Here is a 24910-nt window from a genome sequence, read left to right as displayed (position 1 = left end):
GAGACTCCTTGTCCCACGTGTGTAAAGGTGACAGTGTGTGCACCGTGTGGGTCTCTTAGGCTATATTTCACAGAATACTTATTCGCTGTTATGAATGGCATAGTGAAGTGCTTATTTATATCTCTTTATGATTGCAATGTGTTTTGTATCACAATTTATCTGTGTGCTACTCTAGTGATGTTATTAAAGTAGTTTATTCCTCCTGCACGGTGTAATGGTGACAGTGTGTGCATCGTGTAGTACTTGGCGTAGGCTATGATTGTGATCTCTTGTAGATTATGAAGTTAACTATTGCTATGATGGTATTGATGTGATCTATTCCTCCTTTCGTAGTGTGAAGGTGACAGTGTGCATGCTATGTTAGTACTTGGTTTGGTTATGTTGATTTGTTATGCACTCTAAGGTTATTTAAATATGAACATTGAATATTGTGGAGCTTGTTAACTCTGGCATTGAGGGTTCGCGTAATCCTACACGGTTAGTGGTGTTCATCATCCAACAAGAGGGTGTAGAGTCTAGCATCTATTTATTTATTCTGTTATGTGATCAATGTTGAGAGTGTCCACTAGTGAAAGTATGATCCCTAGGCCTTGTTCCTAAATACTGCTATCGCTGCTTGTTTACTTTTTCTTGCATCTTTACTTCTGCAATATTACTACCATCAATCGCACGCCAGCAAGCACTTTTACGGCGCCGTTACTCTTGCTCATATTCATTCATACCACTTGTATTTCACTATCTCTTCGCCGAACTAGTGCACCTATTAGGTGTGTTGGGGACACAAGAGACTTCTTGCTTTGTGGTTGCAGGGTTGCTTGAGAGGGATATCTTTGACCTCTTCCTCCCTGAGTTCGATAAACCTTGGGTGATCCACTTAAGGGAAACTTGCTGCTGTTCTACAAACCTCTGCTCTTGGAGGCCCAACACTGTCTACAAGAATAGAAGCACCCGTAGACATCAAGCTATTTTCTGGCGCCGTTGCCGGGGAGGAAAGGTAAAAGGCACTCATACTTCCGGTCCCAGGTAACTAAGTATTTTCTGTTGCCGTTGTGTGTGTGTGCTCGAAGCTATTTCCTTTAGATCCTGCAATTGCATCTTTTTGTTTCTTGTTTACACTATTTAGGCATAATGGACAACAATGAGCTTCTTATTCTATTTCCTGATTTAAGACATGGATGGTTTGATGCGAAAATTAAAAAACCTATGGAGCATATTAGTATGAACGCTTTGAACACCATTGTTGCTAATGATATGGAAAATTCTAAGCTTGGGGAAGCTGGCTTTGATGAGCATGATATTTTTAGTCCCCCAAGCATTGAGGAGAAAATTTACTTTGATGATACTTTGCCTCCTATTTATGATGATTATAATGATATTGGTCTTTTAGTACCGCCTGTTATGGAGGATAAATTTGATTATGATTACAATATGCCTCCTATATTTGATGATGAGAATAATAATGATAGCTACTTTGTTGAATTTGCTCCCACTACAACTAATAAAATTGATTATGCTTATGTGGAGAGTAATAATTTTATGCATGAGACTCATGATAAGAATGCTTTATGTGATAGTTATATTGTTAAGTTTGCTCATGATGCCACTGGATATTATTATGAGAGAGGAAAATATGGTTGTAGAAATTTTCATGTTACTAAAACACATCTCTATGTGCTGAAATTTTTGAAGCTACACTTGTTCTATCTTCCTATGCTTGTTACTTTGCTCTTCATGAACTTGTTTATTTACAAGATTCCTTTTCATAGGAAGCATGTTAGACTTAAATTTGTTTTGAATTTGCCTCTTGATGCTCTCTTTTTCTTCAACTACTATTTCTTGCGAGTGCATCATTAAAACTGCTGAGCCCATCTTAATGGCTATAAAGAAACAACTTCTTGGGAGATAACCCATGTGTTTATTTTGTTACAGTACTTTTATTTTATATTTGAGTCTTGGAAGTTGTTACTACTGTAGCAACCTCTCCTTATCTTATTTTATTGCATTGTTGTGCCAAGTAAAGTCTTTGATAGCAAGGTTGATACTAGATTTGGATTACTGCGCAGAAACATATTTCTGTCTGTCACGAATCTGGGCAGAATTCTCTGTAGGTAACTCAGAAAAATCTGCCAATTTACGTGCGTGATCCTCAGATATGTACGCAACTTTCATTCAATTTGGGCATTTTCATCTGAGCAAGTCTGGTGCCACTTTAAAATTCGTCTTTACGGACTGTTCTGTTTTGACAGATTCTGCCTTTTATTTCGCATTGCCTCTTTTGCTGTGTTGGATGGATTTCTTTGTTCCATTGACTTCCAGTAGCTTTGGGCAATGTCCAGAAGTGTTAAGAATGATTGAGTCACCTCTGAACATGTGAATTTTTGATTATGCACTAACCCTCTAATGAGTTTGTTTCGAGTTTGGTGTGGAGGAAGTTTTCAAGGGTCAAGAGAGGAGGAAGATATACTATGATCAAGAAGAGTGAAAAGTCTAAGCTTGGGGATGCCCCGGTGGTTCATCCCTGCATATTTCAAGAAGACCCAAGCATCTAAGCTTGGGGATGCCCAAGGCATCCCCTTCTTCATCGACAAATTTATCAGGTTCCTCCCTTGAAACTATATTTTTATTCGGTCACATCTTATGTACTTTACTTGGAGCGTCTGTTTGTTTTTGTTTCTATTTTTGTTTGAATAAATGCTTGTGTGGGAGAGAGACATGCTCCGCTGGTTCATATGAACACATGTGTTCTTAGCTTTTAATTTTCATGGCGAAGGTTGAAACTGCTTCGTTAATTGTTATATGGTTGGAAACGGAAAATGCTACATGTAGTAATTGGTAAAATGTCTTGGATAATGTGATACTTGGCAATTGTTGTGCTCATGTTTAAGCTCTTGCATCATATACTTTGCACCTATTAATGAAGAAATACATAGAGCTTGCTAAAATTTGGTTTGCATAATTGGTCTCTCTAAAGTCTAGATAATTTCTAGTAAAGAGTTTGAACAACAAGGAAGACGGTGTAGAGTCTTATAATGTTTGCAATATGTCTTTTATGTGAGTTTTGCTGCACCGGTTCATCCTTGTGTTTGTTTCAAATAACCTTGCTAGCCTAAACCTTGTATCGAGAGGGAATACTTCTCATGCATCCAAAATCCTTGAGCCAACCACTATGCCATTTGTGTCCACCATACCTACCTACTACATGGTATTTCTCCGCCATTCCAAAGTAAATTGCTTGAGTGCTACCTTTAAATTTCCATCATTCGCCTTTGCAATATATAGCTCATGGGACAAAATAGCCTTAAAAACTATTGTGGTATTGAATATGTACTTATGCACTTTATCTCTTATTAAGTTGCTTGTTGTGCGATAACCATGTTCCTGGGGACGCCATCAACTACTCTTTGTTGAATATCATGTGAGTTGCTATGCATGTTCGTCTTGTCTGAAGTAAGGGCGTTTTTCACAATCAAATGGTTTGAGTATGCATACTGTTAGAGAAGAACATTGGGCCGCCAACTAAAGCCATGAATCATGGTGGAAGTTTCAGTTTGGACATAAAACCTCAATCTCTTATGAGAATATTAACTGTTGAATGCTTAAGCATTAAAAGAGGAGTCCATTATCTGTTGTCTATGTTGTCCCGGTATGGGTGTCTAAGTTGAAGAATGATCAAAAGCGAGAAATCCAATGCGAACTTTCTCCTTAGACCCTTGTACAGGCGGCATAGAGGTACCCCTTTGTGGCACTTGGTTGAAACATATGTCATGCAATGATAATCCGTGTTAATCCAAGCTAATTAGGACAAGGTGCGGGCACTATTAGTATACTATGCATGAGGCTTGCAACTTGTAAGATATAATTTACATAACACATATGCTTTATTACTACCGTTGACAAAATTGTTTCTTGTTTTCAAAATCAAAGCTCTAGCACAAATATAGCAATCAATGCTTCCCTCTGCGAAGGGCCTTTCTTTTACTTTTATGTTGAGTCAGTTCACCTATCTCTCTCCACCTCAAGAAGCAAACACTTGTGTGAACTGTGCATTGATTCCTACATACTTGCATATTGCACTTGTTATATTACTTTGCATTGACAACTATCCATGAGATATACATGTTATAAGTTGAAAGCAACCGCTGAAACTTAATCTTCCTTTGTGTTGCTTCAACACCTTTACTTTGATTTATTGCTTTATGAGTTAACTCTTATGCAAGACTTATTGATGCTTGTCTTGAAAGTACTATTCATGAAAAGTCTTTGCTTTATGATTCAGTTGTTTACTCATGTCATTACCATTGTTTTGATCGCTGCATTCATTACATATGCTTACAATAGTATGATCAAGGTTATGATGGCATGTCACTCCAGAAATTATCTTTGTTATCGTTTACCTACTCGGGACGAGCAGGAACTAAGCTTGGGGATGCTGATACGTCTCCGACGTATCGATAATTTCTTATGTTCCATGCCACATTATTGATGATATCTACATGTTTTATGCATACTTTATGTCATTATTATGCGTTTTCCGGAACTAACCTATTGACGAGATGCCGAAGGGCCAGTTCTTTGTTTTGCTGTTTTTGGTTTCAGAAATCCTAGTAAGGAAATATTCTCGGAATTGGACGAAATCAACGCCCAGCATCTTAGAATCCCCGGGAGCTTCCAGAACACCCGAGAGCCGCCAGAGAGGGGCCAAAGGGGGCCCACACATGGTGGCGGAGCGGCCCAGGAGGGGGCGCGCCGCCCTAGTGTCTGGTGGCCCCAGACCCCTTCTGACGCTGCCCTTCCGCCTATTTAAGGTCTCCGTCGCGAAAACCCTACCACGTTCGACGAAACCAGAGAAAACCTTCCAGAGTCGCCGCCATCACGAAGCCAAGATCTGGGGGACAGGAGTCTCTGTTCCGGCACGCCGCCGGGACGGGGAAGTGCCCCCGGAAGGCTTCTCCATCAACACCACCGCCATCTTCATCAACGCTGCTGTCTCCGATGAGGAGGGAGTAGTTCTCCATCGAGGCTCGGGGCTGTACCGGTAGCTATGTGGTTCATCTCTCTCCTATGTACTTCAATACAATAATCTCATGAGCTGCCTTACATGATTGAGATTCATATGATGATGCTTGTAATCTAGATGTCATTGTGCTAGTCAAGTGGATTTTACTTATGTGATCTCCGGAGACTCCTTGTCCCACGTGTGTAAAGGTGACAGTGTGTGCACCGTGTGGGTCTCTTAGGCTATATTTCACAGAATACTTATTCGCTGTTATGAATGGCATAGTGAAGTGCTTATTTATATCTCTTTATGATTGCAATGTGTTTTGTATCACAATTTATCTGTGTGCTACTCTAGTGATGTTATTAAAGTAGTTTATTCCTCCTGCACGGTGTAATGGTGACAGTGTGTGCATCGTGTAGTACTTGGCGTAGGCTATGATTGTGATCTCTTGTAGATTATGAAGTTAACTATTGCTATGATGGTATTGATGTGATCTATTCCTCCTTTCGTAGTGTGAAGGTGACAGTGTGCATGCTATGTTAGTACTTGGTTTGGTTATGTTGATCTGTTATGCACTCTAAGGTTATTTAAATATGAACATTGAATATTGTGGAGCTTGTTAACTCCGGCATTGAGGGTTCGCGTAATCCTACACAGTTAGTGGTGTTCATCATCCAACAAGAGGGTGTAGAGTCTAGCATCTATTTATTTATTCTGTTATGTGATCAATGTTGAGAGTGTCCACTAGTGAAAGTATGATCCCTAGGCCTTGTTCCTAAATACTGCTATATCTGCTTGTTTACTGTTTTACTACATCTTTAATTCATGCAATATTACTACCATCAACTGCACGCCAGCAAGCACTTTTCTGGCGCCGTTACTACTGCTCATATTCATTCATACCACTTGTATTTCACTATCTCTTCGCCGAACTAGTGCACCTATTAGGTGTGTTGGGGACACAAGAGACTTCTTGCTTTGTGGTTGCAGGGTTGCTTGAGAGGGATATCTTTGACCTCTTCCTCCCTGAGTTCGATAAACCTTGGGTGATCCACTTAAGGGAAACTTGCTGCTGTTCTACAAACTTCTGCTCTTGGAGGCCCAACACTGTCTACAAGAATAGAAGCACCCGTAGACATCAGCAGCCGGGCCTCTAGGGAATCTACTGGAAATTAAGGTACTCCTTTTAATAGAGCACCGGAGCAAAGCATTAACACTCCGTGAACACATGTGATCCTCATATCACCGCCTTCCCCTCCGGTTGTCCCAACTTCTGTCACTTTGGGGCCTCGGGTTCCGGACGGCAACATGTGTATACAACTTGCAGGTAAGATCATAAAACAATGAATATCATCATGAAACAATAACATGTTCAGATCTGAGATCATGGCACTCGAGCCCTAGTGACAAGCATTAAGCATAACAAGTTGCAACAATATCATAAAAGTACCAATTACGGATACTAGGCACTACGCCCTAACAATCTTATGCTAATACATGACCAATCTCATCCAATCCCTACCATCCCCTTCAGCCTATAGCGGGGGAATTACTCACACATGGATGGGGAAAACATGGCTGGTCGATGGAGAGGCATCGGTGGTGATGATGGCGATGATCTCCTCCAATTCCCCGTCCCGGCGGAGTGCCAGAATGGAGTTTCTGGTCCCGAGACGGAGTTTCGCGATGGCGGCGTGATACGTCTCAAACGTATCCATAATTTCTTATGTTCCATGCTACTTTTATGATGATACTCACAGGTTTTATACACATTATATGTCATTATTATGCATTTTCCGGCACTAACCTATTGACGAGATGCCGAAGAGCCGATTCTTTGTTTCTGCTGTTTTTGGTTTCAGAAATCCTACAAAGGAAATATTCTCGGAATTGGACGAAATCAACGCCCAGGGTCTTATTTTTCCACGAAGCTTCCAGAAGACCGAAAGGGAAACAAAGTGGGGCGACGAGGCGCCACCACACTAGGGCCGCGCGGCCAGGGCTAGGCCCGCCCCGTCCTAGCGTGTGGGGCCCCTGTCAGCCTTCCGACTCCGCCTCTTCGCCTATTTAAGCCGTCCTGACCTAAAACTTCGACACCAATTGACGAAACTCCAGAAAGACTCCAGGGGCGCCGCCGCCATCGCGAAACTCCATTTCGGGGGACAGAATCTCTGTTCCGGCACGCCGCCGGGACGGGGAAGTGCCCCCGGAAGCCATCTCCATCGACGCCACCGTCTCCATCATGCTCCGTGAGTAGTTCCCCCATGGACTACGGGTTCTAGCTATAGCTAGTTGGCACTCTCTCCCCCATGTACTTCAATACAATGATCTCATGAGCTGCCTTACATGATTGAGATTCATCTGATGTAATCGGTGTTGTGTTTGTTGGGATCCGATGGATTGTTACGTTATGATTAGTCTATCTATAAAGTTTGTGAAGTTATTGTTGCTGCAATCTTGTTGTGTTTAATGCTTGTCACTAGGGCCCGAGTGGCATGATCTTAGATTTAAGCTCTATACTTATTGCTTAGATTGTATCTACAAGTTGTTTGCACATGTCTATGTCTGGAACCCGAGGCCCCAGAGTGACAAAGAATCGGGATAACTGGAGGGGAAGGCTTAGATATGAGGATCACATGTTTTCACGGAGTGTTAATGCTTTGCTCCGGTGCTCTATTAAAAGGAGTACCTTAATTTCAGGTAGATTCCCTAGAGGCCATTGCCAGCTGGTAGGACAAAAGATGTTATGCAAGTTTCTCATTGCGAGCACGTATGACTATATATGGAAAACATGCCTACATGATTAATAATCTTGATGTTCTGTCTTAATGCTATTTCAATCCTATCAATTGCCCAACTGTAATTTGTTCACCCAACACTTGTTATTGGAGAGTTACCACTAGTGTAGATAGCTAGGAACCCCGGTCCATCTTTCATCATCATATACTCGGTCCTATATGTCATTGGAAGTAGTATCAACTATTTTCTGGTGCCATTGCTCTCATATTACTGCTACTGCTGCTGTGTTACTGTTACTACTGCTCTCATATTACTGCTGCTTTCACATCACCCCTGTTACTAGTGCTTTTCCAGGTGCAGCTGAATTGACAACTCAGCTGTTAAGGCTTATAAGTATTCTTTACCTACTCTTGTGTTGAATCAATAAATTTGGGTTTTACTTCCCTCGAAGACTGTTGCGATCCCCTATACTTGTGGGTTATCAAGACTATTTTCTGGCGCCGTTGCCGGGGAGGCATAGTTCTACTCATAAGTTCACCTGGGGAGTACACTCCACCTCTCTCTCTATTTTATTTTATTTTGTTTTGCTTAGTTTACTTCTGTCTAGTTTATTTGTGCTTAGTTTATTTCTGTCTAGTATTACTTTGCTTAGTTTACTTTTGTCTAGTTTGTTTTTGTTTTGTTTTACTTTTCTCATATACCCAAAAATCCATAAAAATTTGAAAAACCGAAAAATTTAAAACTATTGTTATGGAAGAACCCACAACCTAGTTGGAGCTTATAGAATTATATAATAATTATAGAGAATCAAGAACGGAAAAAGTTATGAGTGTTGTGATAGAAAAATTGAATACAATTGCTAAAATCTTGCTTAAACGCCATGATATAAACTGTTGCTCTAAACAGGATACTAAACATCTTAAATTTCAATGTGGCTTTAGTGAGGAAGTTTTAATTAAGAACTATAATTGGAATAGCTATATTAATTTTGGGTTCGAAGAAGTAGAACAATTTGTTTTGTTTATGGGAGCCTCTGAGATAGAATCCTTCATGTCTAAAAATTATGAAACTTGTGTTGTTTGTAAGGACCTTAAAGATTATGTCTCTTCTATCCTTAATTTTTGCATAGAAAGTTACAGCAATAATCCTTATATCATTGATTATAAAGAGAGACTCATTAATGCACAAGAATGCACTCACAATTTGCAGGAACCAGTGGAAGAAGAAATTGATGAACCTGAAAGCTCATTGGATGAAAAAGAGGAGGAAATTGTTGAACCTGAAAGCTCATTGGATGAAAAAGAAGAGGAGAGTGATGAACAAAAGGAGGAAGAATGGATTAGCTACCCATGCCAACCTTCTAATGAGAGTAACTCTTTATCTCTTACACTATTTGATTGTCATCCATGCTTACCAAAGAAGGATGAATGTTATGTTCCTGTGGATTCTCTTGAAATATTTCCTATGAGTAAAACTTTTGAGAATAATTATGCTACTGTTATCTATGATAATCCATGCTACTTTGATAAATCTTATGATAATGCTTTGTTTATGCCTGATGTCGAAATGCATGGTACAAAAGAGTTTTGCGTAGCAAATGTTTATGATAAATCTCTAGATGATGGTCCTATGTTACTTGATAATATTAATTGTACTACTAATGAAAATGGGATTGTAGAAGTCTTGACTTTATCTATGAGTCCCATATCTCTTGAGATTGATCGATCATCTTGTTATATTATTGATAAAAGTGGGTTTGAAAGTTTTAATCCTACTATTTTTGAGCTTGATAAAAATTATGTGTTTGAAGATCATGGAAAGTATGCTGCATGTGATAGTTATATTGTTGAGTTTATCCATGAAGCTACTGAAAATTATTATGAGAGAGGAAAATATGGTTGTAGAAATTTGCATGGTACTAAAACACCTCTCTATATGCTGAAACTTTTGAAGTTACTCTTGTTTTATCTTTCTATGCTTGTCACTTTGTTCTTCATGAATTTATTTGTGTACAAGATTCCTATGCATAGGAAGTGGGTTAGGCTTAAATGTGTTTTGAATTTGCTTCTTGATGCTCTCTTTTGCTTTAACTCTTATTTCTTACGAGTGCATCATTAAAATTACTGAGCCCATCTTAATGGCTATAAAGAAAGCACTTCTTGGGAGATAACCCATGTGTTTATTTTACTACAGCACTTTTGTTTTATATTTGAGTTTTGGAAGTTGTTACTACTGTAGCAACCTCTCCTTATCTTTATTTTATTGCATTATTGTGCCAAGTAAAGTCTTTGATAGTAAGGTTGATACTAGATTTGGATTACTGCGCAGAAACAGATTTCTATCTGTCACAAATTCGGGCAGGGCTCTCTGTAGGTAACTCAGAAAAATCTGCCAATTTACGTGCGCGATCCTCAGATATGTACGCAACTTTCATTCAATTTGAGCTTTTTTATCTGAGCAAGTTAAGTGCCCCAGAAAAATTCGTCTTTACGGACTGTTCTGTTATGACAGATTCTGCCTTTTATTTCGCATTGCCTCTTTTGCTGTGTTGGATGGATTTCTTTGTTCCATTAATTTTCAGTAGCTTTGGGCAATGTCCAGAAGTGTTAAGAATGATTGTGTTACCTCTGAACATGTGAATTTTTGATTATGCACTAACCCTCTAATGAGTTTGTTTTGAGTTTGGTGTGGAGGAAGTTTTCAAGGATCAAGAGAGGAGGATGATATACTATGATCAAGAAGAGTGAAAAGTCTAAGCTTGGGGATGCCCCCGTGGTTCATCCCTGTATATTTAAAGAATACTCAAGCATCTAAGCTTGGGGATGCCCAAGGCATCCCCTTCTTCGTCAACAATTTATCAGGTTTCTTCTCTTGAAACTATATTTTTATTCGGTCACATCTTATGTACTTTACTTGGAGCGTCTGTTTGTTTTTATTTTTGTTTATGTTTGAATAAATTCATGCTTGTGTGGGAGAGAGACACGCTCCGCTTTTTCATATGAACACTGGTGTTCTTAGTTCTATCTTTAATGTTCATGGCGGAGTTGAAAACCGCTTCGTTAATTGCTATTTGGTTGGAAACAGAAAATGCTGCATGTGGTAATTGGTATAAAGTCTTGAATAATTTGATACTTGGCAATTTTTGTGCTCATATAGATTATGTTTAAGCTCTTGCATCATGTACTTTGCACCTATTAATGAAGAACTACATAGAGCTTGTTAAAATTTGCTTTGCATGATTAGTTTCTCTAGAGTCTAGATATTTTCTGGTTAAGGTGTTTGAACAACAAGGAGACGATGTAAAGTATTATAATGCTTACAATATGTTCATATGTGAGTCTTGCTGCACCGTTTATACTTGAGTTTGCTTCAAACAACCTTGCTAGCCTAGCCTTGTATTGAGAGAGAATTCTTCTCGTGCATCCAAATCCTTGAGCCAAAAACTATGCCATTTGTGTCCACCAGACCTACCTACTACATGGTATTTTCTGCCATTCCATGTAAATACTTCATGTGCTACCTTTAAACAATTCAAAAGCTATTATCTCTTATTTGTGTCAATGTTTTATAGCTCATGAGGAAGTATGTGGTGTTTTATCTTTCGATCTTGTCATTTACTTTTGACAGACTTTCACAATGGACTAGTGGCTTCATCCGCTTATCCAATAATTTTGCAAAAAGAGCTGGCAATGGGGTTCCCAGCCCCGATTAATTAACTTGCATTAATAATTCTCTTCACATGCTTTGCCCTGATCTATCAGTAAGTAACTTAATTTTGCAAATAGACACTCCTTCATGGTATGTGAATGTTGGAAGGCACCCGAGGATTCGGTTAGCCATGGCTTGTGAAAGCAAAAGGTTGGGAGGAGTGTCAACCATAAATAAAACTAAAATACATGTGTAAACAAAAGAGAAGAGGGATGATCTACCTTGCTGGTAGAGATAACGTCCTTCGTGGGAGCCGCTCTTGAGAGTCTGGTTGATAAGGTAGTTAGAGTACCCGCTACCATTCGTTGACAACAACAAACACCTCTCAAAACTTTACTTTTATGCTCTCTATATGATTTCAAAACTTAAAAAGCTCTAGCACATGATTTAAACCCTGCTTCCCTCTGCGAAGGGCCTTTCTTTTACTTTATGTTGAGTCAGTTTACCTACTTCCTTCCATCTTAGAAGCAAACACTTGTGTCAACTGTGCATTGATTCTTACATACTTGCTTATTTGCATTCATCATATTACTTTGTGCTGACAATTATCCATGAGATATGCATGTTGAAAGTTGAAAGCAACTGCTGAAACTTAAATCTTTCTCTGTGTTGCTTCAATGCCTTTACTTTGAATTTATTGCTTTATGAGTTAACTCTTATGCAAGACATTTGATGCTTGTCTTGAAAGTATTATTCATGAAAAGTTTTGCTATATGTTATCTAATTGTTAGCAACTATAGATCATTGCTTTGAGTCACTGCATTCATCTCATATGCTTTATAATAGTATGATCAAGATTATGTAAGTAGCATATCACTTCAGAAATTATCCTTGTTATCGTTTACCTACTCGAGGGCGAGTAGGAACTAAGCTTGGGGATGCTTGATACGTCTCAAACGTATCCATAATTTCTTATGTTCCATGCTACTTTTATGATGATACTCACAGGTTTTATACACATTATATGTCATTATTATGCATTTTCCGGCACTAACCTATTGACGAGATGCCGAAGAGCCAGTTGCTGTTTTCTGCTGTTTTTGATTTCAGATATCCTACAAAGGAAATATTCTCGGAATTGGACGAAATCAACGCCCAGGGTCTTATTTTTCCACGAAGCTTCCAGAAGACCGAAAGGGAAACGAAGTGGGGTGACGAGGCGCCGCCACACTAGGGCCGTGCGGCCAGGGCTAGGCCCGCGCCGCCCTAGCGTGTGGGGCCCCTGTCAGCCTTCCGACTCCGCCTCTTCGCCTATTTAAGCCGTCCTGACCTAAAACTTCGACACCAATTGACGAAACTCCAGAAAGACTCCAGGGGCGCCGCCGCCATCGCGAAACTCCGTTTCGGGGGACAGAATCTCTATTCCGGCACGCCGCCGGGACGGGGAAGTGCCCCCGGAAGCCATCTCCATCGACGCCACCGTCTCCATCATGCTCCGTGAGTAGTTCCCCCATGGACTACGGGTTCTAGCTGTAGCTAGTTGGTACTCTCTCCCCCATGTACTTCAATACAATGATCTCATGAGCTGCCTTACATGATTGAGATTCATCTGATGTAATCGGTGTTGTGTTTGTTGGGATCCGATGGATTGTTACGTTATGATTAGTCTATCTATAAAGTTTGTGAAGTTATTGTTGCTGCAATCTTGTTGTGTTTAATGCTTGTCACTAGGGCCCGAGTGGCATGATCTTAGATTTAAGCTCTATACTTATTGCTTAGATTGTATCTACAAGTTGTTTGCACATGTCTATGTCCGGAACCCGAGGCCCCGTGAGTGACAAAGAATCGAGATAAGCTGGAGGAAGGCTTAGATATGAGGATCACATGTTTTCACGGAGTGTTAATGCTTTGCTCCGGTGCTCTATTAAAAGGAGTACCTTAATTTCCAGTAGATTCCCTAGAGGCCCGGCTGCCACCGGCTGGTAGGACAAAAGATGTTATGCAAGTTTCTCATTGCGAGCACGTATGACTATATATGGAAAACATGCCTACATGATTAATAATCTTGATGTTCTGTCTTAATGCTATTTCAATCCTATCAATTGCCCAACTGTAATTTGTTCACCCAACACTTGTTATTGGAGAGTTACCACTAGTGTAGATAGCTGGGAACCCCGGTCCATCTTTCATCATCATATACTCGGTCCTATATGTCATTGGAAGTAGTATCAACTATTTTCTGGTGCCATTGCTCTCATATTACTGCTACTGCTGCTGTGTTACTGTTACTACTGCTCTCATATTGCTGCTGCTTTCACATCACCCCTGTTACTAGTGCTTTTCCAGGTGCAGCTGAATTGACAACTCAGTTGTTTAAGGCTTATAAGTATTCTTTACCTCCCCTTCTGTCGAATCAATAAATTTGGGTTTTACTTCCCTCGAAGACTGTTGCGATCCCCTATACTTGTGGGTTATCACGGCGGTGTTCTGGATGTCTTCTGGCGACTTCGACTTCTCGTCTCGCGTTTTTAGATCGAAACCCTTAAATAGTCCAGAGATGTCGTCAGAGGCTGGCCGAGGCGGCCTCATCATAGGGCGGCGCGCCCCCCTCCTAGGCCGCGCCGGCCCATGGTGTGGGGGCCGTGGGCCCCCCCTGGCCTGCCCTTCTGGCTCCGTGAATCTTCTGGGAAAATAAGCCCTTTGACATAAATTCCGGGGATTTTCCTGAAAGTTGAATTTCTGCACAAAAACGAGACACCAGGGCAATTCTGCTGAAAACAGCGTTAGTCCGTGTTAGTTATATCCAAAATACACAAATTAGAGGCAAAACAATAGCAAAAGTGTTCGGGAAAGTAGATACGTTTTGGACGTATCACGACGCGGTGGGCCCCTGGGCCGCGCAGCCCTATGGTGACGCCGCCTCGGCCAGCCCCCGACGCTCCCCTCTGGACTACTTAAAGCCCTTAACCTAAAAACGCCAGGGGTTCAACCAATTTGCCAGAAGACATCCAGAACTCCGCCGCCATCGCGAAACCCAATTTTGGGATCGGAAACTCCGTTCTGGCACCCTGCCGAGACAGAGAATTGGAGGAGATCATCGCCATCATCACCACCAACGCCTCTCCATCGACCATCCATGCTTCCCCCATCCATGTGTGAGTAAATCCCCCGCTGTAGGCTGAAGGGGATGGTAGGGATTGGATGAGATTGTTCATGTAATAGCCATAAGATTGTTAGGGCATAGTGCCTAGTATCCGTTGTTGGTACTTTTATGATATTGTTGCAACTTGTTATGCTTAATGCTTGTCACTAGGGCCCGAGTGCCATGATTTTAGATCTGAACATGTTATTGATTCATGATGATATTCATTGTTTTATGATCTTACCTGCAAGTTGTATACACATATTGTTGTCCGGAACCCGAGGCCCCAAAGTGACAGAAATTGGGACAACCGGAGGGGAAGGCTGTGATATGAGGATCACATGTGTTCAAGGAGTGTTAATGCTTTGCTCCGGTACTCTATTAAAAGGAGTACCTTAATTACCAGTAGTTTCCCTAGAGGCCCGGCTGCCACCGGCTGGTAGGACAACAGATGTTGTGCAAGTTTCTCATTGCGAGCACGTACGACTATATACGGAACACATGCCTATACTTGGATACTGTTTTATTATTATCTGCAAATGCCTTGTCTTGATTATTACATGAGTTATCTTATCCATGCAACGCTCGTTCATCCATCCCTATGACTACAGTATTTTAATCATGCTGGTTACTATAATCACTACTGCTATCTTTATTACACTGCTGCTTATATTTCACTACTGCTACTGCTACAAAACTGTTGCTACTGATAAACTCTTGCGAGCAAGTCTGTTTCTAGGTGCAGCTGAATTGACAACTCCGCTGTTAAGGCTTACAAATATTCTTTGGCTCCCCTTGTGTCGAATCAATAAATTGGGTTTTACTTCCCTCGAAGACTGTTGCGATCCCCTATACTTGTGGGTCATCACCATCATCCACCAGATCCATCTACACCACCGACGGAGATCCACCACCATTTTCATCCATTTACTCTCCAATCTCCTCCATAGCCATAGCCATCACCATTGTAATAGAGATTTTATTGAGAATTGGCAATCATTGTAAGATTATTATGATTTCAATCCAAGTATTTGCATCAATGATTTCTATCTTTGATCTTGATATCATGTGTGAGTAGTCCTCACGGACTGTGGGTTGGGGTGAATCCTTGCAGCGTTTATACACATCTAATATCATGAATTTGTGTAGAAATTAAACAATAGCGCAAGCTTGTATCCTTGTCTTCTTGCCTCGATTCAAGGACCTGCAGGTACCCATGTCTCTCGGATCGATCAAGGCAAGATGTGGGATGAGGGGAGAATAGCGTGCTATCGTGAAACCTCAATGACAGAAAGGGAAAAGTAACAGTACATGTTTAGTGATTCGCTTGGGATCAACGACACAATCATCTATCTTAATGCTTTGGTCTGTTTACTTAATAGCTGTTGTTACTTGTTACTCACGGTTGTGGGGACAATAGTTGGACCAAGAGACTATTGTCACCTCTGGTTTTAGGGGCAATAGTATTTACAGATGTGTCGCTCACAAATCTCTTATCACTATTTTATTTACTACACACCTGCATTTTATTTCTATATGTCTGCATAGCTACAGGAGAATCCTTGACCCTGACCTATTTTAATCTATTGAACACAACACCCAAACAAAGTAAACTGCCGGTAAACGTAAGATAAATCAACTAGCAAGTCTTGTAGACGTTTCCTTTACACCACTTTGGCATTGCTTCCCAAGGTTAGATTAAACCTACGTCTTCTAGGGAAAAAGCTTACAATATTATAATCCATAATCCGGATCGAAGGTATCACCAAGCTCCTCCATTAACTCAGCCAAATCTTGCTCCTTTGATTGCACACCTGAACTTGACGCTTGGTCAGCCATCTTGGGGTTGAGCGATGCAGTAACTAGATGACCCCCGATCGAAGGAGAAAAACCCCCAAGTGCCTCGGCCGGGTAGCAAGACCAACATGCCCCGTGATTAGCCCTAGTAACCATGAAGGATCTCTCGAGACTATCGGGAAAGAACGTGATGAAAACAATACTCGCCACCAAGATCGCCTTGGTAGGAGAAAGCAAACCCTATCTGGAAAAGTTAGATGAGCTTCTAGGTTTGTACGAAATTATTTGGTAAAGAGAAGCCAATTTGCTAGAATGAGTTTCCAATGCATGGGCCGATGCTGGGCCCAAAGCAAACTTGGGGGACATTAAGAGCGGGTTACACAAGGTCATGGGCCAGCTCCAAGATTGGAGTAAGTTGAATTTTGGTTCGGTTATGTGGGGGATTGAGCTTTCCTGCTCAAAACTTGAGGAGCTACTCCATATGAATGGGGATCAACGGAAATAAGGAAGGTTTCGGATAGAATGAATGTGTTAATCTACAAAGAGGAAATGACGTGGCTTCAGAGGTCGCCCATCTGATGTTCAAAGGAGGGGAGCTAAAATACTTGATGAGTGGATTTTATATAGTGTTTTAAAACCACTTTATGATTACAAAACAACTCATCTCATGCTCCATGTAGCAATTGTTATATATAGTATACATGATTATTTGATTCCATTCATTCTCATGTGAGTGTTGCATAACATATAGTCTGTATTAGGACTTTATTATTTTTCCTTGGCTTTTTTGTATGTGTTCAGGTGTACTGAGAATTATGAATAAATCGTGGTGCAAAGAGCCAAGTGAGAGTAATGCAAGTGCACTTTCCGGAGACAAGTTTTTTTTGTAAAGAATTCCTTAAAGAAAGTATTTTTTTTAGATTGCGTCTTGTGGGTCCATAATCCAGTGAGAGTAATGCTGGTGCACTTTGGTGGGTCTCTTGAGTGGGCTATTTTATATAGAAAATAATTTCTTTTTTAACCCATGGGTTACTAGTGTACTTGTATTTTGTTCGAGGATTTAACAATGTTAAGAAAAATGGTTCTTCCGGAGCATTTAGAGAATTCCACTTTTTATCCCTTATTGTGAATTTATGACACTAATTGCCCCACTTGGTATCGTTTAGATTACACCATTTAGAAAAAAATAGATCTTTCTGTGATGCTTGTCTGTTGGAAAATATGTGAGTTGTTGATCGAGTCTCGAGAATATCAAAAGGGCAACGATGAATGAAGCATATGAAGAAGAGAAGCCTCACCATGGACCTAACAAGTTTTTTTTTTTGCTAAATACGATGAAACCGGTTTAGAAGTTTAAAACTACTATGCATACAGTCGAATTCCAGTACATATATTGTACTACCTTCATCCGACAAAAATTAAGATAGATACATCTAAATTTTAATAAAATTGAGACAAATTCGGTGCGACGGAGGGCATATATTATTCGTATGGGTAGCAACCTTGTTTTTACTCCCTCCGTTCCATTAAAGTTGTCTTAGACCTATCTAAATTTGGACTTATCCACATGTTAGAAATTTTGATGCATCTAGATACATCTAATTTTCGATAAATTTACGATAACTTTCACTTGACGGAGGGAGCAGATGAGATATTCATGTATAATTTTTCATTAGTAGTGGATTTTTTTCGGCGCGACAACAGATAAATTGCCGATTATACCACAGTATGATAGCAGCAATCAGATGAACATGTACCAGCTCGACGACGACCAGCAACGAAGCAAACTATCAAATACAGCACTTAGATAGGAAGACAATACTCCTAGTTACGGTCCATCGCAGGCATCAACTTAATTAGTCTCGCAAGTAGGGAAGGGATATAAACTTTTACATGTGATCTAGCAGCAGGGATAAATCTCTCAAGTCGCTTCCAGATGAAGATCAAGCAGGCAGGGGGAGCGGCTTGGATCTGGCGAGCGGGCCACAGATGGTCTCGTCGTTGACGAAGGACTCCTCCTCCACCTCATCGTAGGCGTATCCTTGGCTATGGTACTGATCCAGGATCCTGGCGTCCCCGGCTCGCACCTCCTCCCTAATAGCGTTGATGCGTGCCACGATTGGCCCGAGATCAACAGAACCGCCGTAGTTCTCCATGCACTCTATCGGCTTGATCTTGCTCTCGCTGTACATGCCGGTGCCGGTACCTTGGCGATCCTCTTCCCCTTGCCCGCCTCTGCCTTGTCGCCCCCCGCCAGCTTCTGGCACTTGACGGACGCGACCGGTTCCGCCTCGCCGGCGATCCCCTCCCTCACCGCCGTCGCCTCGTCCTGCGTCATCTCGCCGACCGCCATCCCCTTCCTCGTCACCGCGTCCTGCTTCTTCTCCACGTTCATCGCGCCGCAAGCGATCTCCGTTCAGTAGTTTGCTCGGCGTAAACCTAATCGATTTTTTCGTAAATCTGGATTGGAAGCGGAGTTCGGAACTCTTTTAGTTTTTGCAAGGATTTATATAGTTGCTAGCCCATACGTGGACCGAGCCCAGTTCTACGGCAGCACCGAGCCCATATACCACTGACGTTTAAGGGAAAACGGGTTAAGGCCCAAATAACTTCAGGCGAGGCCACGTCCAGCGTGTCAAATTCTGCTCCAGTCTTCCCAACGAAACCAAACCTGCAAGGAGACAGCGAAAAAAAATCTAGAACCTTCCTTGGCTGCGGCGAGCCCACGAAATCCAACTGCTGCCAGACTGCCACGGCCATTCCCGTTAAGGAAGGAATCCGGGAATCGACTCCGGCAGGATCCTACGGCGCAGCGGCGAGGGGAGGAATCCACGCGAGGGCAGCGAGGGGAGGAATCCACGCGAGGAGGCGGCCAGGGGAGGAAATGGTGTGGGAGTGGGAGGACGGCGAGGAGGCGGGGCGGCAGAGCGACGAGGTTCCCGTCGATTTCGACTTCATCTCTCTCCTCTCCAAGCCCAAGGTGAAGCCCAACTGCCAACTCCCTCCGCCCCTTGGATTCATTCCCTCGAATTGCTTTTTCATAGGGCGGGCCGGGCGAAACCCCGCCCCTAGGTCTCGGTTGATTGTTGGATTTTGCATTTTTGGGGGGCAGATTGTATAAGTGAAATCATGCTGTTTGCAGTTGAGTTTATTTTCTCTTCGCTGGGTAAATTTATTGGCTCGTGCTTATGGGGAATCTGCGCGTGCAGGATTACTACAAGATATTGGAAGTTGATTATGATGCGTCAGAGGAGACAATCAGGTCGAGCTATATCCGTCTTGCACTGGTCAGTGTTCGCTTCAGTACACTAATCTACCTGTTTCCCACACTTGGAAGTGTATAGTTTTTTAGAAACATAGGCTCTCCGCCCCATTCCATTTCTCAGGTGAAAAACGAAATGTATCAAAGTTCAGAACACACAGCCACTTCAACTCAGCTACCTCACTGGCTAGAACCATCAACCACTAACGCACCACACACAGCACCAAAAACGAGAAAGCAAGAAACAGGAGACCATCTACATTTTTTACAGTAACAGACACAGCACTACAACTCCTTCAGGTTACACTTCCTGTTTCTTTCTGCCTTTTTTATCAGCTCCAACACTCGACGGCATTGTACTTCCGGAGTCCGCGGCCCTGGAACCACCCTCCGCTTCTTCAGTTTTGCAGCGCCGGGGCTGCCATTGCTCTCTGTTCCAACCTCCGGATACACAGTGACAGCTGCTCCGCATGTCTTGCTGGACATAGAGACGTCCATCTTTTCAGCATTTTCACCAAACGAATCCACAACACCTGCAAACCAGACCAAGTACATCGACCAAAATGAATGTCATTTCTAAACTTCCACATTGTCCAAAGTAAAGCAGCATTAACCAAATTGACCATAGCATTTCTTTTGTTACTAATCCACAATCTGGCCAGACTCTCAAAGTCCACTACCATAACACTGTCCAAAGTGCTAGCTATATCCTGCCACAATAACCTCACAATGTCACAGGAGAAGAACAGGTGTTGAATACTTTCATTTTCAGAGCATAGCTGAATCTGTATTTTTGTTACTATTTACCATCTCAATAAGCAAACTTGATCCTAAGAGCACTCCTTAATTTTCTGCTCATCCATTGCCTCTAGGTGTCTCTTGTAGAATTATACGTTGTATTTTGTGTTGATTCCTGGGTAGTGACTAATGATTTCCACCCGTTTCGTGTAGAAATGGCACCCCGACAAGAAACAAGGGGAAGAAAAGGCAACATCCAGATTTCAGGACATTAATGAGGCATACCAAGGTGAGCTTGTTAGTTGATAACTAATTTCAGTATGCATTTTTGTATAACTCTGAGAATGTTTACAATGCCATAACGTATATTATTCTACCCCCATGTATGTGCTAGATAACGTTTTAATGTATTTTTATTATTTCCACATGGCTTGCAAGCAACATGCCATTTCATTACATGCTTCAGTTTACCCTTTTTTGGGGGCTTATTCTAGTATTCCAGATTTGTTAAGGAAAGAAGATTTGATAGTGTACTAATGCACAAACACTTATGTATCAGTAGTCCTAAATATTACATTAGACTACATGGACAAATCATTTGATCTCTGTTATGATTTAGATGATGCTCGACTACTCTGAACTGTGCGGTACCTAGTGGAGTTGAAAATCAAGGGAGACTACCACATCACTAAGAATAATCCTGGTAACTTTTGTGATGAATAAGATATCAAATTTGGATCAAGATTGAGATGAATTTGCTTTGGGACACTGGCTTGCGGCACATCATCCTGCGTTAAATCAGTCGAGATATCAACGGAAGGGGAAAATGATTTCTGATCGCGTGCCTGTTGAAGAATGAGCCTCTTTTGGAACACTCATCTAAATCCATTTTGCATTAGTCACTCGTTGCCTCGTGCAAACAGGCCATGAAACTAATGTCTAGGTTTCGTGCATCAATGGCAAAAGTGGACCATCATTTGTTGATCACTGGGTTATAGAATTATGTGTTGTTTTGCACTGACTGTTGAAACACATTTTCTGTTATAACCAAACCTTTTTTTATTTAAAGTTCGTTATTTCAAGATGCATCTGCTTTAGCCTTCTATTTAGGAACTGAAACAAGCAATGTAGGCTAATAGGTACTCCCTCCGGACGGAATTAATCGACACGAGTGGTTCAGAGGGAGTAGTATATGCATGTGCCTAGATCGAGTCGATTAATCATGACCAAAGGGAGTACGTTATACATCAGGAGTTTCCGTTCATTACATTACATTTCTTGTTTCTTGGCAGTTCTCAGCAATCCAATAAAACGACAGGAGTACGACAAGAAAGGCGTTTTGTATGTTCAGGATCAGAATGCAGCAGTGAGTACCCCCTCCCCTACAACCCACCCACTGACCCACCTACCCGAACACAAAAATATTTTTCTCATGACACATTTTAATTTCTTGACTATTTCAGGATTACCTTAACCGACACAAGGGTTTAATACTTACATGCAATGGCCTTGGTGTAAGGTACTCAGTATGGTGAGCTTTCTCAGAGGCTACCAGAGTCTGTCTGTGCTGTCCTGGATGATGTGTGTAGTTGTATAATCCCATCTAGTTCCCAAAATTTAGCAGGGTACTACCTTTTGGGGGGCTAACAGGACAACTTAGAGTTCATCCTACAACAGGCATGATTTATATTTGTTGATTGTCTGTTGTAGATTGCAAGAAACAGAGATGTCCTATGTTGCATATTGCTCCTGAAACACTGTTCCTAACATATTAAATGTCAGGATCAGTTCCTGAATGCCTTGTCATTTTACTCATGCACTAAATTCGTTTGGATTTCAGCGCTATTCTTTACTCACCAAAAAAAAATCGCAACGAGACAAAATAAATGCAATTATAGTCTAAGAATTAGTAATTTTTCCTTCTCTGTTATCTTTTGGGGGTAAGAATTGGCCATGAAACAAATTTTGATGTAACAAGTGCACCAAGTGGTGCTTAGCGGAATGAACCGGTTTATTTTAAAGACTGTGTTTGATTAATCACCAGTTTGAATTACATAATTACATCTTAATATGATTTAATGTATGTATGCACCATCAAAGACACCAGGCTAGGAACTTCAGAAATTGCATTGGAGCGCAAACTTAGTTCCATGTCACCTTTTTTTAGCTAAGGATGTCGCCAACAGATTTGGAGGGTAAACCTTATACTACATGATTGTGACCGACTTTGACTTCGCCAATAATTACATGATTTTTTTTTTATTTTGTTAATAGTTACAGATGATGGAAGGTTACTTTGGTGAAGCAAATAGTCGACAAAACCTTCAAACATGCTCCATAGAATTAAACCTCACACTTTGGCGCCTCTAGTCAGGATTATACACACCAGGTCAACTAAACACAACCAGAAAGATTTGAGCAAGCACACTACTAGGAAAACTTAAGATTTGTGGTTACAGTTGATGAGAGAAAACGGCTTACAACACAACTTTTTTCTTTCTTTTTTTCAGTAATAGTTGAAAAGAAAAGAAGGCCTAAAATTACGAGCTGGCTGTAAAGCCTAAACATATGCTAAAGCACCATTCATCCCCTGCTTAAATGATCCTATCTTTGAGATCTTCAAATTTCGCAAACAATTCATCTCTGCTTTCCTGCATATAGTGAAAACCGACTATTAAGGGCACACCATCACACCATGCATGACTGATTCTGGCTTGTAGAGATAATTAGAATGTACCTTGAAGAGGAGGTACTTTGCGGTGAACCAGACTGAGTAGCCAGTTCCTATGAGTTCCAGCACTTTGGGGAGCTGCAATGATCAGGACACACAGTTTAGCAAACAGGGAGCATTAGGTTTTAAGTACATACAGATCTATCCAACGATAGCATAACCACATACCAGGGGAACAGAATCAATTGCAGAAACAATTTTCGATAGGATCAACAGAGCAAGCAAAGCGCCACCACCGAAGAGGATATAAGTGGGTGTTACTTCGATGTCCAACTGAAATGAGCAAGCCCAAAAGAAGTGACTGTGAGCAAAAAAATAGCACTTAACTGCTCAAAGATCATCCACGGCTGTAAAATGTATTCAGGAACAAACAAAGGTACATATTATCCTTATAAAAGTTCTATCTGGAAAATAGAAAAGCTGAGGTTAATGCAGTACATATACTCTATTCTGAGTTCAGAGGAGCGGAAATGACCAATACTGTCATACATGATATAGTCTGGCTACATTTCAGTAACATACTTAACTTAGTTACATGGTGTGGCATCTGATTCAGTTATTGTAGTGCAACTTCTTGGCAGTTTGAGCAATTTGAGCTATATGCTACACTATGTGGTATGCTAGATCACATCGAAGCTGGGTGAGCAATTGTCCTGCTGAAAGGCTGTCATTTAATCCCTGCATCAGTATTTGTCAGGCCACCACTAATTCGGTTCGATGCATCTGATTGCAATCGTTAATTCTAATCGTAGGAGTTGGGGATATCCATCTAATTTGGCGAACTATCCTACTCCTGTAGCTAAATCCCCAAAGCCTGGCCAACCTGTAGACAAGAAAGGCATAACATCGAACCAGCAATCAGCGCGGCAATTACCTTGCCCAGTATGTCGTCCACGCCGCCGCTCTCCTCGGGCGCCTCCTCCGGTGAAGACACCGGCGCATCCACCACCGTGGCCTCCACAGCGCCGCCGCTTCCATCAGAAACCGCTCCCACCTCAGGCTCCTCTGCAGGCTTGTCCGCGACGACGACGGTGGTCCCGGACGCAGACGCCGGCTCCTCGGACGGCACGGGGTCAGGCGCGGCCGGCCTGGCGCACCGGCACCGCCAGCCTGGTGCCGGGTCGCGGACGGCCACAGATTGGGGCAGTCGGCGGCGGCGGACGCTGGCGAAGGACAGGGGAGCGGCACCGCGGGCGGTGGAGACGAGGGCCTCCATCTTCTTTCCCTCCTTCCTCGGCTCACCTCCTTTCTGTGGACGCCGGCGTGGTTGGGGTCTGAGGTTTTGGCGAGCTCCGGTCGGTGGAGGAGAGGATGAGGGGTGGTGGGCTCTCGGTAGCTCAAGCTCGCTGCTGACGCACTGATGGTACGTACCAGTGCTGTTTTTTTTCTTGTCTTCGCTGTTCCCACGCAGCAGGTGTCGCTTTGCGGACGCTTTCTCTGCCGGGCCCAGCGGTCTGTGGCTGTGCGTTCTTTGGCTTTGGTAGAAGCTAGATCTCCCTCTCCTTTTCTTCGATTTTGCTTTTGGGAACTAATAATGATGATTGTGGAATCTAACAACAAGCGTGCCAGGTAGAGCCCTCTGGAATATGCAGGAAATTAATATGCTAAAATACAAACAAATGAATAGTTGATGTAGACTCGTGGACAGGTGGAGCGTGGTGGGTTTCTGTTCCTGCGTTTTCAAAATAAATTGCATGGCTAAATTTTTTGCACCGTGAATTTTTTCAGGAGCCGTAGAAATGAGCATGTTTTTTGTGGTTTTGTCACTCTTTCATTTGCGCTGATTCACGTACTGCTTTGTTGGGTTATGGAGGGCCTTTTGTTGGAGAATTTTCACACGACCTTCGGTAGTTC

At 41.9% G+C, this 24910-nt stretch overlaps 2 protein-coding genes across 2 annotated transcripts; one reads left to right on the top strand and one right to left on the bottom strand.

Annotated features, from left to right (window-relative positions):
• The first annotated feature begins 18981 nt into the window (after positions 1-18981).
• LOC127305876 (uncharacterized) lies at positions 18982-22121 on the top strand. Its single transcript, XM_051336469.1, has 5 exons — positions 18982-19305; positions 19535-19612; positions 20539-20614; positions 21618-21691; positions 21789-22121. The coding sequence occupies exons 1-5, from the start codon at positions 19210-19212 to the stop codon at positions 21858-21860; spliced, it is 396 nt and encodes a 131-aa protein (XP_051192429.1). The 5' UTR covers positions 18982-19209; the 3' UTR covers positions 21861-22121.
• Positions 22122-22643: 522 nt separating this feature from the next.
• On the bottom strand, positions 22644-24421 carry LOC127305875 (uncharacterized). Its single transcript, XM_051336468.2, has 4 exons — positions 23931-24421; positions 23225-23329; positions 23063-23134; positions 22644-22976 (listed from the first exon to the last, which is right to left on the bottom strand). Exons 1-4 carry the CDS (start codon positions 24270-24272, stop codon positions 22920-22922), a joined length of 576 nt encoding a protein of 191 aa, XP_051192428.1. The 5' UTR covers positions 24273-24421; the 3' UTR covers positions 22644-22919.
• Between the last annotated feature and the right edge of the window lie 489 nt (positions 24422-24910).

Source organism: Lolium perenne, chromosome 6, assembly GCF_019359855.2.
Source record: "Lolium perenne isolate Kyuss_39 chromosome 6, Kyuss_2.0, whole genome shotgun sequence".
NCBI lineage: Eukaryota > Viridiplantae > Streptophyta > Magnoliopsida > Poales > Poaceae > Lolium > Lolium perenne.
This window is presented reverse-complemented; position numbering and strand designations above follow the sequence as displayed.

What these genes read in the sequence shown, in the direction of transcription:
- LOC127305876 (XM_051336469.1), top strand. Translation starts at nt 19,210, where the DNA reads ATGGTGTGGGAGTGGGAGGACGGCGAGGAGGCGGGGCGGCAGAGCGAC. An exon ending in CTCTCCTCTCCAAGCCCAAG is followed by an intron (nt 19,306 to 19,534) that starts GTGAAGCCCAAC and finishes CTGCGCGTGCAG; the next exon opens with GATTACTACAAGATATTGGA. An exon ending in CATTAATGAGGCATACCAAG is followed by an intron (nt 20,615 to 21,617) that starts GTGAGCTTGTTA and finishes GTTTCTTGGCAG; the next exon opens with TTCTCAGCAATCCAATAAAA.
- LOC127305875 (XM_051336468.2), bottom strand. Translation starts at nt 24,272, where the DNA reads ATGGAGGCCCTCGTCTCCACCGCCCGCGGTGCCGCTCCCCTGTCCTTC. An exon ending in TGGACGACATACTGGGCAAG is followed by an intron (nt 23,330 to 23,930) that starts GTAATTGCCGCG and finishes TGCTCATTTCAG; the next exon opens with TTGGACATCGAAGTAACACC. An exon ending in CAAAGTACCTCCTCTTCAAG is followed by an intron (nt 22,977 to 23,062) that starts GTACATTCTAAT and finishes CACTATATGCAG; the next exon opens with GAAAGCAGAGATGAATTGTT.